Source organism: Copidosoma floridanum, unplaced genomic scaffold (assembly GCF_036245765.1).
Source record: "Copidosoma floridanum isolate Cflo_tuat_1 unplaced genomic scaffold, Cflo_Japanese_pri ptg000028l, whole genome shotgun sequence".
Lineage (NCBI taxonomy): Eukaryota > Metazoa > Arthropoda > Insecta > Hymenoptera > Encyrtidae > Copidosoma > Copidosoma floridanum.
In genome coordinates this window covers 6,742,195-6,761,949 of record NW_028321905.1, presented here as the reverse complement: position 1 = coordinate 6,761,949, position 19,755 = coordinate 6,742,195, and the positions used below count along the sequence as shown (strand labels likewise).

At 26.2% G+C, this 19,755-nt stretch overlaps 1 protein-coding gene across 1 annotated transcript; it reads left to right on the top strand.

The window, feature by feature from the left end:
* Positions 1-2,841: 2,841 nt before the first annotated feature.
* LOC149373734 (uncharacterized) lies at positions 2,842-3,567 on the top strand. Its single transcript, XM_089595781.1, has 2 exons — positions 2,842-3,054; positions 3,130-3,567. Exons 1-2 carry the CDS (start codon positions 2,842-2,844, stop codon positions 3,565-3,567), a joined length of 651 nt encoding a protein of 216 aa, XP_089451907.1.
* Positions 3,568-19,755: the final 16,188 nt, after the last annotated feature.

Below are 19,755 nucleotides of genomic sequence, written 5' to 3'. Positions count from 1 at the left end.
TAACGAGGCCATCCCTGTAAGACCAGCAGAAGGAAAATCATACGCAGAAGTACTGGGAGCATTCCGTAACGCGGTCGACCCGAGAGACTGTGGCGCAGAAGTTACCAGAATACTTAGCACAAAGGCTGCTTGTCTGGTGGAGCTCGCCAAAAGCACCTAAGACAAGGAGAAGTTGACGCGTGCTATCTCACTGGCTGTTAGTACCGCAGGAAAGGTACAATCAAGGATACCTAGAGTTACCATAGAGGTATTGGACTGAGAGGCAGTCGCTGATAAGGAGGAAGTTATAGCAGCCTTTCAAGAGGCTGCAAGTTATAGCAGCCTTTCAAGAGGCTGCTTAAACTGGAGATGATCCAGGCAAAATTAAAGTGGCTATGCTACCGCCAAATCGATGACAGCAAAGAATGGCGCTGGCCGAAATGGACGAGGCTGGCGCTTTGTCCCATTTGAGAAAAGGGATAATAGCAGTGGGATGAAACCGGTACCAACTAAGGTGCAGGATTATCTTCGAGCGATGCTACAGGTGTCTGGGATATGGGCACACGAGATACGACTGTAGAGGCCCAGACTGATCAGGCCTTTGCTGGAGATGCGGGAAAGACAAACACAGAGCCAAGTACTGCAAGGCCGAACCATGATATGTCCTATGCAGTGAATCCGCGCATGGAGGAGAGAGCACGAATCATGTGCCTAGATCTGGAGCGTGCAGGGCCTTTGGACAGGTCCTGGATAGAAGAAAAAGAAACCTGACATAATGCCCAGAGTTTTCCAAGGAAACATGAACGGGGCAATTGACGCAGATGCCTTTTTGCCACAAATATTATGTGAAAGAAGGGTAGACGTAGCGCTCATGAGCAAGCAGTACAGGAACTGTAAGCCGTCTAAGTGGGCTCAGCAATGCAACAAATAACTTGGCCATTTCAGTTTCTAGACCAGACAAAATCTGCCAAGATGCAAGTGGATCGGAAAGATATTTTGCCTGGTTGAAAAGTGGTGGCATTACGTATGTCAGCTGCTACTTTTCACAAAACACAAGTATCGAGGAATACAGGGGAAGAATAAATTACCCCGAAAATACCATCAGGGATGGCATGGAAGGCGACCTGATAGTCACTGAAGACTTCAATGCAAGAGCAGTAAAATGAGGAATTCCTACAACAAGGGCCGGGCAGTCCTAGATATGGCGGCAAGGCTAGGACTGGTCGTTGTAAGCGAAGGAAGGCCCACGACTTCCTGAAGACCGGAATTTGGCAAGACAGTACCAGACACTACACTGGCTTTGGAGAGCCTTGCGTCGAGAGTGAAGAAATGGCAGATAATTGAGAAAGAAAATGGTAGTGATCACCAATATATCGTCTTCGAAATCAGCGACACAATAGACAGAAGAGGCATAGCACGCAAAACAGGATGGAATGTTAAGAAGCTGAACACAGAACGACTAGCGGAAAAAGTTGAAAATAGCATCGCTGTTTGTCAAAGCGATGAACGAAACCTGAATACAGTAAATGGAATACAGAAGCTCACCAAGGCAACCATGCAACTCTTAAAAACCGCATGCGAGGCTTCCATGTTCAGAAAAAAAAACATGGAACGGCAAACGCTCAACTTACTAGTGGAACAAGGAAAATGCGGAATAGAGTTGTCAATGTCTCAAACAGACACTTCTACCAAAGGGCCAGAAACAGACCAGAGACCGGACAAAGGTACTCCGAGTACCAGCTTACAAAAAAGACGATGTGAGCTGCTATTAAAAACAGCAAAAAGCAGTGCTGGCAGACTCTGTGCCGGAAAGTAAATAACGACCCCTGGAGCGGAGCATACCAGATAGTGATGGAAAAACTGGGAAGACTTGCACCAACTGTAAACAAAGACGTGGATACCATGAGGCATTTCGTGGATACGCTATTCCGACGCATCCAGAACTCGAGGATCAAGCAGACCTGGAGCTCATACAGAATGTACCTTTATTTACCCAAAGGGAACTGGAGCTAGCAGCCGGATTACTTCAAAACGGAGAAGCTTCTGGACCAGATGGCTACTGGCAGAAGTCATTAAGACAGTTGTGGCAAAACATCCACAGCTGCTCTTAAACCTACACAATGCATGTTTGCGGAAGGGGTTGTCGCCAACTCCCTGAAAAAATGCACGGCTGGTACTGATCGATAAAGGCAAGGGGGAGCCTAACTTTCCGTCATCTTCCAGGCCGTTATGCATGCTGGACACGCTTGGAAAATTATACGAAAAGCTGCTTAAGGCCCGTCTTCTATAGGCCATACAAAACGCGGGAAACTTATCCGACAGGCAGTAAAATACACATTCAGAACACAAGGCTATCTTTTGAGAGTATTGAAGGATTATCTCAAGGACCGCTTCATGACCTATACGACAACAGAAGACAAAAAATAGAAGAAAATAACTGCAGGAGCATTCCAGGGATCCATACTGGAACCCGATCTCTGGAGTGTGTTATACGAAGGACTACTTCGCCAGGAAATACCAGAACAGACGTTCTTGGTAGGATACGTGGACAATGCTGCTGTAGTGATCGTCAAACGCACGATGGAACTTGTCAAGATACGACTTAACCAGGTTATATGGAGAGTGGCTCCATGGATGGAGAACCATGGACTCGGAGTTGCAGCAGGGAAGACGGAGATAGAACTATTGACGAAAAAAGAGATAGATACCATCATCCTCCTTAAGGTACAAGAAGAGGAAATAATGACGAAGGATGCCGTTAAATACCTAGGGGTGACGCTGGATAGAAAGCTCACGTTTTGGAGCCACTTTAGGCAAGCAGCAGGCTAGGCGGTGGCAAGAGAAGCAGCATTAAGCCGAATCATGCTGAACGTTAGAGGTCCAAAGCTTGCAAAACACAGGCTCCTTATGTCCACGTCCCAATCTATTATTTTGTACAGGGCTGAGATATGGGGAGATGAGATGAACGTTGAAAAAAAAATAGTGAAAATCAGCCAAGTTCATAGAATAGGAGCCTTAAAGATAGCCTGCGCCTATTGCACGGACTCAGAGTCTAGGATAATAGTGATAGCGGGCGTAATCCCCATTAACCTCCTTGCGAGGGGAAGACGATTAAAGCAACTTACGGAGCAGGACCTATGAAAAATAAAGGCCAAGAAAAACGCACGGGAAATCACCTGGGAACGCTGGCAACACAGATGGCAAGAGGAAACAAGAGGTAGATGGACGGTACGCTTGATAAAAGATGTCAAGCAATGGACTCAGCAGAAACGCGGGGAAGTAGATTACTACCTCACCAACTTTCTCTCAAATCACGGGTATTTCCGCTCGTACCTCAACAAAATGCGTAATACACAGACGGCTGCTGGCAAGTACTGTGGCTACAACAAAGATGACGCAGAACATTTGTTCTTTGAATGCATCAAGTGGCAAGCCGAACGAAACGTGCTCGGGGTAAGGATCGGAACTTTTAATTCCAGCAACGTCGTAGATAAAATGCTACTCAACGAAGGAAGGTGGACTGCAGTAGCACAATACATACATACAGTTCTCCAGGCCAAAAAAAAGGATGGTTTTCTGAACGACTGAGTGGAGGTGGTAGAATTATAGATCCATTGCCGTCGGGGGGGCGTGGGGTGGTGTTTTTGCTGCAGCGCTTAAGGGTTCAGGGGGGTGGTTGTAGGGCCTTGAGGGTGGGGCCACTGGGGCATGGTCGCTGGGGCACGTAACAGCAGTGCTGTTAGTGTGCAGGATGGAGGCTTGCATGGGTGTTTAAGTGCGTGCAGACTCTCTTAAACCGCTTCGCTCTATCACCTTCCTACTGATGAGCAGCTGCGACCGGTGACCCATACTTTCAGGTGCTTTGCTTCCGCTGCTTTTGTTATTTTTTTTATTTTTATTTTTTCTCGGGGCTGAGCTTCTAGGGTGTGGTTGTGGGGCGGTCATTGTACGCTATGGGGGCTTGCGTGTGTGCTTGAATGCGGGCAGGCTCCTAGGGGCCGCTTCGCTATATCACCATCCTACCGATGAGTGGTTATACCTAAGTGGCCTAGGTCACCACCCCATGGGCTCAGTGGTGGGTGCCCTCCTTGCGCCTTTGTTAAGGGTGACGAGGTTTGGGCTCGCACTGTGGAGCATCTTTCAATTATTTTACTCCATCCCTCTAAGTCAACAAAGAAAAGCAGCTCGCATGCGAGACAAAAACTAGAAGATACCTTAGAGGACGCAAAAGTTACAAGACAAGTTGGTAACGAAACACTTAAGAAAGCCCGAACCAGAAACTAAGCCTCAGTGGCCACAGCTTAAAATTTTAATTCAACAGCAAATTCCAAACAGGGTGTCCCAGGTAAATGGTTTTGCCAGTTTAGTGGGTATGGTTGTAATGAGTTCCACGGAGCAGAGGGTTCGTACACCCTTCTATCGTGCACAAAAGCATTCTAAACGACCATAGAAAAAAAAAGAAGATCATAAAAATCAGAATGTTGATTTTGTTTTATGTCAGTGATAATGTAAAACATGGTTGGTAATGGTAATTAATAAAATAATAAGAATGTAAATAACAATGATACTAATTATAATAAAGATACTAATCATAATAATAATTATAATAATGTGATAAGCAGAATGATTTTAATGATGCCGCTAATGATAATAATGATAATGATAATACTGATAAAAATTTACATAATAATAATGATTATGATAATGTTACGTGAAAATAAATGATATGGTAACGTTAATAATAAAAATAATAATGATAATGGTAATGATGATGATGGTGATAATGTTAATACTGAAAATAATTATAATAAAAATGTTGTGAATAATAATAATTATGACAATCTGATGATAAAAATAAACTTATTAATGCGTTAATAATAATAATAATGACACTCATGAAGTTGATTATAATGATGATGATAGAAATGATGTTAAAAATGTTGACAGTAACAATAATGATCATAAAAATTCCCATTTCTGGCGGTGACAATTTAACTGATAGTAGTGAAAGTAAGAAAAACGATAACCTCATAATAACAATGACAATAATACTAAAAATGGTAATGATTATTATGATAAAGATGACGACAATGATAATAATTATAATGATGTAACAATTAAAAATTATTTGAATAAGAAGGTTGATAAATATAATAATAATAATAATAATAAACATGTAAATAATGATAGTAATAACAATGTTGTGATGTAAAAATAATAATAATGATGATGATGGTTAAGTTAATAATACTCATGATGATTGTAATGATGATAACAATTATGATAGGAATAATAATAATGATGATAATAATGTTAATAATGGTAATGATATCGATCATGGTAATCATTAAAATGAGGATAATAATAACGATTTTAATAATATAATGTTTAAAAGTGTCTTGATAATGTCGCTGACCCCAGTATGGTGACAAACATAATTAAAATTCTGATGTTAATGATAGTAGATATTATTATAATACTGATCATTATAATGGTAATCATAATTATGATAACAATTTTTGATAATGATGATAGTCTAGGTGATAATAATGATGATGATGATGATCGTAATAATGATAAAGATAATGACAATGGCCATTATGATGATTGTTATAATATTGATAATTATGATAATATAATAGTTATAATAATAAATCTAATTAAAAAGATAATGTTAATGACGAAAGGTAATAAAAATGATAATTTTGAATATCTATAATAGTGTTACTAATGAAAGTAGAGCTAATGATAATGATGATGACTAAGATAAAATAAGTAATGTTGATAATGTTGATCCTAACGATGATACTAATAATTTCAATATATATGTGCAACAATGTTACTAATAGCAGAAATGGTGATAATAATGCTAATAAGCATCAAAGTGAAAGAATGAATAATAATTCAGGTAATTAAAGTAATAGATGAAATAATAAGGATTAAAATAATTATAACAATAATGATAATGCTAATAATGATGATAATAACGAGGATAATGATAATAATGATAATAAAGATGATAATGATGGTTAAGATAATGATGATGATAATAATAATGTTAATGGTGATAATGATCGTAATAACAATAATGCTGCTGATAAGACGATAATAACATTATTACTATTATTATTGATAATACTAACGATAATAATGATTATGATGATATGATATTAATGACCATAATAATGATAATAATAATAATGATAATAATAAAAATGAGAATAATGATAATGATGATGATGATAATAATCATAATAGAGATACTGATGATGCTGATAATGATAATAATGATTATGTTAATAATGATACTGATAATGATAATAAGGACTATAATAATGATAATTATTATGATTATAAAAACAATAATTAAGATTATGATGCTAATTATAAAAATGTTGATAACGATAGTTATGATGATAATGATGATAATCATACTGATCATTATAATTATGATAAAAACAAAAAGTATGATAACGCTTACAATAAGAATAACGATAATGATGCTGAAAATAATCATGATGTTAATAACGTTGATGGTATTGATAATACAAATAATCGTCATAATTCTAATTTCAGTTGCTTACCATGTGACTGATGGTGAAAGAGGTAATAATAATTATAATGTTAATGGTAATAAGGAGGTTAATGATAATAATTATAATAATAAAAACAATAATAATAATAATTTTGTTAATAATAATAATCATTAAGACAATAATAATTTTAATAATGATTATAATAAAGATAGTGCTAATTGTGATAATAATAAAAGCGCTAATGATAATAATAATGATAATGATGTTAATAATAATGATAATGATAATGATAATAGTGGTAATAATGATGTTAATGATACTATTAATAATGATAGTAATAATAATAACGATGATGATAATAATAGTTATGATGATAAACATGATAAAAATAATGTTATTATTATTAATAATGATAACAATCATAATAATGATAATGATAATTATAATGACAACAATAATACTATTAATACTAATAATAATATGATAATATTGATTCCAATAATGATGATAATGATAATGTTAATGAAGATGATGATAGTAAAGATGATGATAATAATAATGATATTCATGATAATAATGAATATGATAATGATAAAGATAATGATGATGATGATGATAATGATAATAATGATGACGATAATAATAATGATAATGATGATCATAATAATTATCATGGCAAAAATGATGGCAATAAGAATAATAATAATGATGAGAATGGCGATGATATAAATAATGATAAAAAAAATGATGATGATGATGGTGTTGTCGACAGAGATGATAAAGATAATAATGATTATAATAATGATGACGATTATAATAATAAAAGTGATAATAATAATAATAATTATCTTGATTATGACGCTCACAAAAAAAAGAATGATAAAAATAGTAATAATGATAAGAATATTAACAAAGTTGTTGTTATAAAAATACGAATGATAGTTTTATTTTCGACTAAAGTGCTTAACAATGTAACTTATAGTAGTAAAAGTAATAATGTTAATAATGTTGATAATAATAATGACGTTTAAAATCATAATGACAAGAATAATGATAATGATAATATTAACGTCAATGATAATGACAATTACAATAATGAAAATAATTGACATAATAATGATAAAGATTGTAATGCTTATAATAATGCTGATGATGGTTATGATAATAATAATTATGGTAATACTGATAACAATTATAATGAAAATAATAATAATAAAACCAAAAATGTGTTAAAAATGCTGATGGGGATAAGAATGATGCAAATAATGATGATAAAAATGATAATAATGATCATAATAACGATGATGATCAAAATTATGATGATAATTATGATCATAATAATGATGATAAAAATGATGATGATAATGATTATGATGATAATTATAATTATCATAATGATGAAAAAAATTATAATGCTAATTATAAAAATGTTGATGACCATGATAATAATGTTGATAATAAAGATTTTAATGATTATGATAATAATCATAACAATGATAATTAAAATGTCTCTCAAAAGAGAGATAATTAGGTTGATGAAAATAATGATAACGATATTGATAAAACTTGTAGTTATAACAATACTTATAGTGGTCATAATTCTGATTTAAATAAATTACGTTGTTACTAACGGTAATGAAAGTAAAAATGTTGATAATGTTGACGGTAATAATGACGTTGGTGTTAATGATGATAAAAATAATAATAATAGTAATGAATATATTTATAAAAGTGATCGTTTATTAATGATAATTATAATAATAATAATTATCAGAATTTTTAACAGGATGATAATAATGATAATCATTATAATAATGATGGTGATAATAAGAACGATATAAATGATAATAATAGAAACAATAATATTAATTATATTGATGATAATAATACAAATGATGTTGATGTTGCTTATAATAATGACTCTGATGATGATGATGACAAAAATGACGACAAAAATGATGATTATAATAATTATAATATTTATAATTATAATAATAATGATGATAAGGATAATGATGATGATAATAATAAAAATAATGATAATGATAATGGTGATAATACCGATAATTTTTCTCTATGTCGGTCAAAGAGTTACTGATAGGTTCAACGGTTACAAGGATACGAATAATGCTTATGATGATAAAGATTATAATAATACTGATATTAATGACAGTGATGGTAATTATAAAATCGATGAAGATAAGTGGGATTATTATAATGATAATAATAATTATGATAATGACAAAACAATGATAATTATTAAGATGATGATAATAATGATGATGATAATGATGATGATTAAAATGATGATGATAGTGATGGTAATGATAATAACGTTATTGGAGTTAATAATTTGAATGATGATGAGAATAATCATAATTTCAATTCCAGTCGGTTACGACGTTACCAATAATAGTAAACGATACAACGATGATGATGATAATGGTAATAGTTATGTCGATGATGATAATATCCCTAATAAAGATAATGATAACGATGATGATATAAATATGATAATGATGATGATTCTAACAATAATATAGATAATAATGATAATGTTAATAATAATAATAGAAATGATAACAATAATGATTTTTCAGTATGTTGGTCAAAGAGTTACTGATAGGTTTAACGATTACAAGGATACTATTAATGCTAATGATAATAATAATTATAATAATGCTGATAATAATCACAGTAATGGGAATAACAAAATTCATGGAGATAAGCCGGATAATTATAACGATAATAATAATTATGATAATGACAGTCATGATGATAATTATGAAGATGATTATAATGATGATGATAATGATGATAATGAAAATGATAATAATAGAAATAGTAATAATAATAACGTTATTAAAGTAAATTATGATGACAATGATAAGAATAATTATAATTTTAATCCCAGTCGGTTACGACTTCATTGATAATAGTAAAAGATCTAACGATGATGATGATAATGGTAATAATTATGTTGATGATGATGATATCCATAATAATAATTATGATAATAATGATAATATAAATATAATAAAGACCATAATTGTTATGACAAAGATAATAATGATAATGTTGATAATAATAATAGAAATGCTAATATAATCATAATAATTATCATTGTAAAATTAACAAAAACGATAAAAATGATGCTAAGAAAAATATTAATAATGATGGTAATGGTAAAAATGATTAAAATGATGATGATGACGATGTGGATGACGATAATAATATTGATATTGTCGATGATAATGATTATTATGATGATTATGATGATGCAGATGATGATAATAATGATAATAATAAAGATGATATTTATTATAATAAGTATTTGTATTATGATGATAATGTAAATGATAATAATAATGATAATGATGATGACAATAAAAACACTTATTAAAAAGATAATTATGTTGATCTAATAATGATGATGAGGTTTCTAAAGTTAATGGTCATAATTTAAATAATAATAGTAACACTTTTCATTTAGGTCTTATATGATGTTACTTATAGTAATAAGTAACAACTTTAATAATAATTATAGTAATAATGACGTTAATAATAATAATAATAATAATAATAATAAATAAAACGTCAATTTTAATAATAACGATAATAATAATAACAAATACGATAACCATAATAATGATAATGATGATTATGATAAACGTAATGATGATAATAATAATAATAATATTAATAATAATCATAATTGTGATTATAGTAATTTTTATAGTAATATTAACAATAACGATAACAATTATGCTTATAATAATACTAATAATGAAAATAATCGAGATAATTATTAGAATGACAACGATGAGGATGTGGATGACATCGATTATATTAATAATGTCAATCATAATGATGATGATTTTGATAATGATAACAAAAATGATAATTATTATAATTATAAGAATAATGATGAAGATGATTATGCTGATTATAAAAATGTTAATCACAATAATAATGATGATAATAATGTAATTGATGACGAAGATCATTATAATCATGATAATAATAATGATAATGATAAGTATCATAATAATGATGATAATAATGATGTTAGAGATAATAATAGTGCTAATAATAATGATAATAACAATAATAATATTAATAAAGATAATAATGATAAAAATGATTATAATTATAATGATGATAATAATAATAATGATACAGATAATACTATTGCTAATAATAATGCTAATAACAATAATAATTCTAATAAAGATAATAATGGTGATAATAATGATAATGATAATGATTATGATGATAATTATGATTATCATAATGATAAAAAAGATTATAATGCTCATTATAGAAAAGTTGATGACCATGATAATAATGTTGATAATAAAGATTATAATAATTATGATAATAATCATAACAATGATGATTAGAATGTCTCTCAAAAGAAAAATAATTAGGTTAATAAATATAATGATAACGATATTGATGAAACTCGTAGTTATAACAATACTAATAGTGGTCATAATTCTGATTTAAATATATTACGTTGTTACTAACGGTAATAAAAGTAAAAATGTTGATAATGTTGACGGTAATAATGACGTTGGTTTTAATGATGATAGAAATGATGATAATAATGATAATTATATTCATGAAAGTGATCATTTATTAATGATAATTTAAATAATAATTATTATTAGGATGTTTAACAGGATGATGATAATGATAATTATTATAATGATGATGATGATAATAATAACTAAATAAATGATTATAATAGAAACAATGATATTAATTATATTGATGATAATAATACAAATGATTTTGATGTTGCTTATAATAATGACTCTGATGATGATAATGACATTAATGACGACAAGAATGATGATAATGATAATTATAATATTCATAATTGTAATAATAATGATGATAAGGATAATAATGATGATAATAATAAAAATGATGAAAATGATAATGGTGATAATACTGATAATTTTTCTCTTTGTCGGTCAAAGAGTTACTGATAAGTTCAACGGTTACAAGGATACTAATAAAGCTAATAATGATAATAATTATAATAATGCTGATAATAATGACAGTAATGGTAATTATAAAATCGATGAAGATTAGTGAGATTATTATAATGATAATAATGATTATGATAATGACAAAATGATGATAATTGTTAAGATGATGATAATAATGATGATGATAATGATGATGATTAAAATTATGATGATATTAAAGGTAATAATAATAACGTTATTGGAGTTAATAATTTGAATGATGATAAGAATAATCATAATTGCGATTTCAGTCGGTTACGACTTTACCAATAATTGTAAACGATACAACGATGATCAAGATAATGGTAATAGTTATGTCGATAATGATAATATCAATAATAAAGATAATTATAACGATGATGATATAAATATGATAATAATGATGATTCTAACAATGATATAGATAATAATAATGATGTTAATGATAATAATAGAAATGATAACAATAATGATTTTTCAGTATGATGGTCAAAGAGTTACTGATAGGTTTAACGATAACAAGGATACTAAGAATGCTAATGATAATAATAATTATAATAATGCTGATAATAATCACAGTGATGGGAATAATAGAATTCATGGAGATAAGTGGGATAATTATAATGATAATAATAATTATAATAATGACAGTCATGATGATAATTATTAAGATGATAATAATGATGATGATAATGATGATAATGAAAATGATAATAATAATGATTATGATGATGACGATAAAAACACTTATTAGGAGGATAATAATGTTAATCTGATAATGATAATAAGGTTTCTAAAGTTAATGGTCGGAATTTGAATAATAATGGTAACACTTTTCATCTAGGTCGTATGTGATGTTACTTATAGCAGTTAAAGTAACAACTTTTATAATGATTATAGAAATAATGACGTTAATTATAATAATAATAATAGTTAAAACGTAAATTCTGATAATAACGATAATAATAATAATAAATACGATAACCATGATAATGATAATGATGATTATGATAAACGTAATGATAATAATATTAATAATAATAATTATATTAATCATAATTGTAATTATAATGATTTTCATAGTAATAATAACAATAACGACAATAATAATGCTTATAATAATACTGATAATAAAAATAATCGAGATAATTATAAGAATGACAACGATGATGATGTGGATGACGTCGATAATATTAATAATGTCAATGATTATGATGATGATTTTGATAATGATAACAATAATGATAATTATTATAATTATAAGAATAATGATAAAGATGAGTATGCTGATTATAAAAATGTTAATCACAATAATGATGATGATAATAATGTAATTGATGACGAAGATCATTATAATCATGATAATAATGATGATAATAATAATAAATAAAACGATTATGATAATAATGATGATAGAGATAATAATATTGCTAATGATGATGATTATGACAATAATAATTCTAATAAAGATAGTAATGGTGATGATAATAATATTTATGTTGATGATAATGATAATGATGATAACAATTATGATTATGATAATGGTGATTAAGATAGTGATGAGAATAATAATAATAATAATGATAATGATGATGACGATGAAAACACTTATTAAGAAGATACTAATGATGATCTAATAATGATAATGAGGTTTCAAAAGTTAATTGTCATAATTTGAATAATAATGGTAACACTTTTTATTTAGGTCGTATATAATGTTACTTATAGTAGTTAAAGTAACAACTATATTATTAATTATAGTAATGATGACGTTAATAATAATAATAACAATAAATAAAACGTAAATTTTGATAATAACAATAATAATAATAATAAATACGACAACCATGATAATAATAATGATGATTATGATAAACGTAATAATGATAATATTAATAATAATATTAATAATAATCATAATTGTAATTATAATAATTTTCATAGTAATGATAACAATAACGACAATAATAATGCTTATAATAATACTGATGATAAAAATAATTGAGATAATTATAAGAATAACAACGATAATGATGTGGATGACGTCGATAATATTAATAATGTCAATGATTATAATGATCATTTTAATAATGATAACAATAATGATAATTATTTTAATTATTAGAATAATGATAAAGATGATAATGCTGATTATGAAAATGGTAATCACAATGATAATGATAATAATAATGTAATTAATGACAATGATCATTATAATCATGATAATAATGATGATAATAATAATAATTATAACGATTATGATAATAATGATAAAGAGATAATAATATTGCTAATGATGATGATTATAACAATAATAATTGTAATAAAGATAGTAATGGTGATGATAATAATATTTATGTTGATGATAATGATAATGATGATAACAATTATGATTATGATAATGGTGATTAAGATAGTGATGAGAATAATAATAATAATAATGATAATGATGATGACGATGAAAACACTTATTAAGAAGATACTAATGATGATCTAATAATGATAATGAGGTTTCAAAAGTTAATGGTCATAATTTGAATAATAATGGTAACACTTTTTATTTAGGTCGTATATAATGTTACTTATAGTAGTTAAAGTAACAACTATATTATTAATTATAGTAATGATGACGTTAATAATAATAATAACAATAAATAAAACGTAAATTTTAATAATAACAATAATAATAATAATAATAAATACGACAACCATGATAATAATAATGATGATTATGATAAACGTAATAATGATAATATTAATAATAATATTAATAATAATCATAATTGTAATTATAATAATTTTTATAGTAATAATAACAATAACGACAATAATAATGCTTATAATAATACTGATGATAAAAATAATTGAGATAATTATAAGAATAACAACGATAATGATGTGGATGACGTCGATAATATTAATAATGTCAATGATTATGATGATGATTTTAATAATGATAACAATAAAGATAATTATTTTAATTATTAGAATAATAATAAAGATGATAATGCTGATTATGAAAATGTTAATCACAATGATAATGATGATAATAATTTAATTAATGAAGATGATCATTATAATCATGATAATTATGATGATAATAATAATAATTATAACGATTATGATAATAATGATGATAGAGACAATAATATTGCTAATAATGATGATGATAACAATAATAATTTTAATAAAGATAATAATAGTGATGATAATAATATTCATGTTGATGATAATGACAATGATGATAACAATTATGATTATGATAATGGTGATTAAGATAGTGATGAGAATAATAATAATAATAATGATAATGATAATGACGATGAAAACACTTATTAAGAAGATACTAATGTTGATCCAATAATGATAATGAGGTTTCAAAAGTTAATGGTCATAATTTAAATAATAATGGTAACACTTTTTATTTAGGTCGTATATGATGTTACTTATAGTAGATAAAGTAACAACTTTAATAATAATTATAGTAATGATAACGTTAATAATAATAATAATAATAATAATAAATAAAACGTAAATTTTAATAATAACGATAATAATAATAATAATAAATACGATAACCATGATAATGATAATGATGATTATGATAAACGTAATGATAATAATAATAATAATAATATTAATAATAATCATAATTGTGATGATAGTGATTTTCATAGTAATATTAACAGTATCGATAACAATAATGCTTATAATAATACTAATAATAAAAATAATCGAGATGATTATTAGAATGACAACGATGATGATGTGGATGACATCGATGATATTAATATTGTCAATCATAATGATGATGATTTTGATAATGATAACAATAATAATAATAATTATAATTTTAAATATAATGATAAAGATGATTATGCTGATTATAAAAATGTTAATCACAATGATAATGATGATAATAATGTAATTGATGACGATGATTATTATAATCATAATAATAATGATGATAATAATGATAATTATAATGATGATGATAATAATGATGGAAGAGATAATAATGTTGCTAATAATAATGATAATAACAATAATAATTCTAATAAAGATGAAAAATTATAATAATGATGTTAATTATAATAATGATGATAATAATGATGATAGAGATAATAATATTGCTAATGATAATGCTAATAACAAAAATAATTCTAATAAAGATAATAATGGTGATAATAATGATGATAATTATGATTATGATAAATTGTGATTATCATTATGATGAAAAAGATTATAATGCTAATTATAAAAATGTTGATGACATAGATAATAATGTTTATGATAAAGATTTTAATGATTATGATAATAATAATAATAACAATGATGATAAGAATGTGTCTCAAAAGGGAGTTAATTAAGTTGATGAAAATAATGACAACGATATTGATAAAGTTCGTGGTTATAACAATACTAATAGTGATCATAATTCTGATTTAAATAAGTTACGTTGTTACTAACAGTAATAAAAGTAAAAATGTTGATAATGTTTACGGTAATAATGAACTTGGTGTTAATGATGATGAAAATAATAATAATAATGATAATTATATTCATGAAAGTGATCATTAATTAATGATAATTATAATAATAATTATTAGGATTTTGAACAGGATGATAATGATAATTATTATAATGATGATGATGATAATAATAACGATATAAATGATAATAATAGAAAAAATAATATTCATTATGTTAATGATAATAATACAAATGATGTTGATGTTGCTTAAAATAATGACTCTGATAATGATGATGACATTAATGACGACAAGAATGATGATAATGATAATTATAATATTCATAATTATAATAATAATGATGATAAGGATAATGATGATAATAATAGTAAAGATGATGATAATAATAATGGTGATAATACCGATAATTTTTCTCTATGTCGGTCAAAGTGTTTTTGATAGGTTTAACGGTTACAAGGATACTAATAATGCTAATGATGATAGTGATTATGATAATGCTGATAATAATGACAATGATGGTAATTATAAAATCGATGAAGATAAGTGGGATTATTATAATGATAATAATGATTATGATAATGACAAAATGATAAAAATCATTAAGATGATGATAATAATGATGATGATAATGATGATGATTAAAATGATGATAATAGTTATGGTAATAATAATAACGTTATTGTAGTTAATAATTTGAATGATGATAAGAATAATCATAATTTCAATTCCAGTCGGTTACGACTTTACCAATAATAGTAAACAATACAACGATGATGATAATAATGGTAATAGTTATGTCGATGATGATAATATCCATAACAAAGATAATGATAACGATGATGATATAAATATGATCATGATGATGATTTTAACAATGATATAGATAATAATGATAATGTTAATGATAATAATAGTAATAATAACAATAATGATTTTTCAGTATGTTGGTCAAAGAGTTACTGATAGGTTTAACGACTACAAGGATACTAATAATGCTAATGATAATAATAATTACAATAATGCTGATAATAATCACAGTGATGGAAAAAATAATATCAGGGGGATAAGTGGAATGATTATAATGATAATAATAATTATGATAATGACAGCCATGATGATAATTATAAAGATAATTATAATGATGATGATAATGATGATAATAAAAATGATAATAATAGTAATGGTAATAATAATAACGTTATTGGAGTAAATTATGATGACGATGATAAAAATAATCATAATTTTAATCCCAGTCGGTTACGACTTTACCGATAATAGTAAAAGATCTAACGATGATGATGATAATGGTAATAATTATGTTGATAATAATAATATCCATAATAATAATAATGATAATAATGATAAAATAAACATAATAATGACCATAATTGTTATAATGAAGATAATAATGATAATTTTAATAATAATAATAGAAATGCTAATATAATCATAATGATTATCATTGTAAAATTAACAATAACGATGAAAATGATGCTAATAAAAATATTAATGATGATGGTAATAGTAATAATAATTGAAATGATAATGATAACGATGTGGATGACGATAATAATATTGATATTGTCGATCATAATGATGATTATGATGATTATGATGATGCTGATAATGATAATAATGATAATAATAAAGATGATATTTATTATAATAAGTATATTTATTATGATGATAATGTTAATGATAATAATAATGATAATGATGATCACGATAAAAACACTTATTAAGAAAATAATTATGTTGATCTGATAATGATAATGAGGTTTCTAAAGTTAATGGTCAGAATTTGAATAATAATGGTAACATTTTTCATTTAGGTCGTATATGATGTTACTTATAGTAGTTAAAGTAACAACTTTAATGATAATTATAGTAATGATGACGTAAATAATAATAATTATAATAGTTAAAACATGAATTTTGATAATAACGATAATAATAATAATAATAAATACGATAACCATGATAATGATAATGATGATTATGATAAACGTAATGATGATAATATTAATAATAATATTATTAATAATCATAATTGTAATTATAATGATTTTCATAGTAATAATAACAACAACGACAATAATAATGCTTATAATAATACTACTAATAAAAATAATCGAGATGATTATAAGAATGACAACGATGATTATGTGGATCACGTCGATGATATTAATAATGTCAATGATTATGATGATGATTTTGATAATGATAACAATAATAATAATTATTATTATTATAAGAATAATGATAAAGATGATAATGCTGTTTATAAAAATTTTAATCACAATGATAATGATGATAATAATGTAATTGATGACGATGATCATTATAATCATGATAATAATGATGATCATGATGATAATTATAATGATTATGATAATAATGATGATAGAGATAGTAATATTGCTAATAATAATGATAATAACAAAAATAATTCTTATCAAGATAATAATGATAATAATGATGATTATTATAATGATGATGATAATAATGATAATAGAGATGATAATATTGCTAATAAAAATGCTAATAACAATAATAATTCGAATAAAGATAATAATGGTGATAATAATAATATTCATGTTAATGATAATGATAATAATGATAACAATTATAATTATGATAATGATGATTAAGATGGTGATGAGGATAATAATAATAATAATGATGATGATGATGATGATGATAATAATAATAATAAAAAAACAGTAATAATATTAATAATAATGATAATGATTACGAAGATGATAATCATGCTGATAATAATAACTTTAATGATGATAATAAAAATAATGACAATGATGAAAACGATAATGATAATGACAATGAAGATGATAATTATAATGATAAAAGAGATAATGATAATGTTGATACTAATGATAATAATAATAATGCTACTAGTAATAATGCTGATAATAATAATCATAATTATAAGAATAATGATAAAGATGATGATGTTGATAATAGAAATGTTAATGATAACGATTATGATGATATTAATAATAATGATAATGATGATGATAATGATGAAAATAATAATTAAAATGACGCATATAATGAAGATATTGATGATGCTGCTGATTATGATGATGATGTTGTAAAAGTCCATGGTGATAATGACGTTAATAATGATATAATAAAAATAATGATAATAATGATAATTAAGTGAATGATAGTAATAATGATAATAATAATAATACTTATAATAATAATGAAGATAGTAATGATAACGATTATAAACATGATATTTGTTTTGATGATAACGATTTTACTTATGTCAGTCGAGTAGTTACTATAACATGTAATGGTTACAAGGATACTTATAATGCTGATCATAATGATGATGATAATAATAATATTGATAAGGGTTAAGACAATAATGATTATAATAATGATGAAAATGATAACAATGATAATAATTTTAATGTTGCTGGTGATAATAAAGTTGATGATGATGTTAACAATGATGACAATAATGATAATTACAATGATAATAATAATATTAATAATTATGATAAAAATACTAATAATTAAAATAATGATGACGATGATAATTGAAATAAGGATAAAAATAATTAAGATTATTAAAATGATAATAATGCTAATACTGATTATAATAATAATAATATGTATGATGATGATGATGATAATGATAATGATAATGATAATGTTGAAGACGTGGAGTATGATAATAATAATGATAATAATAACGAT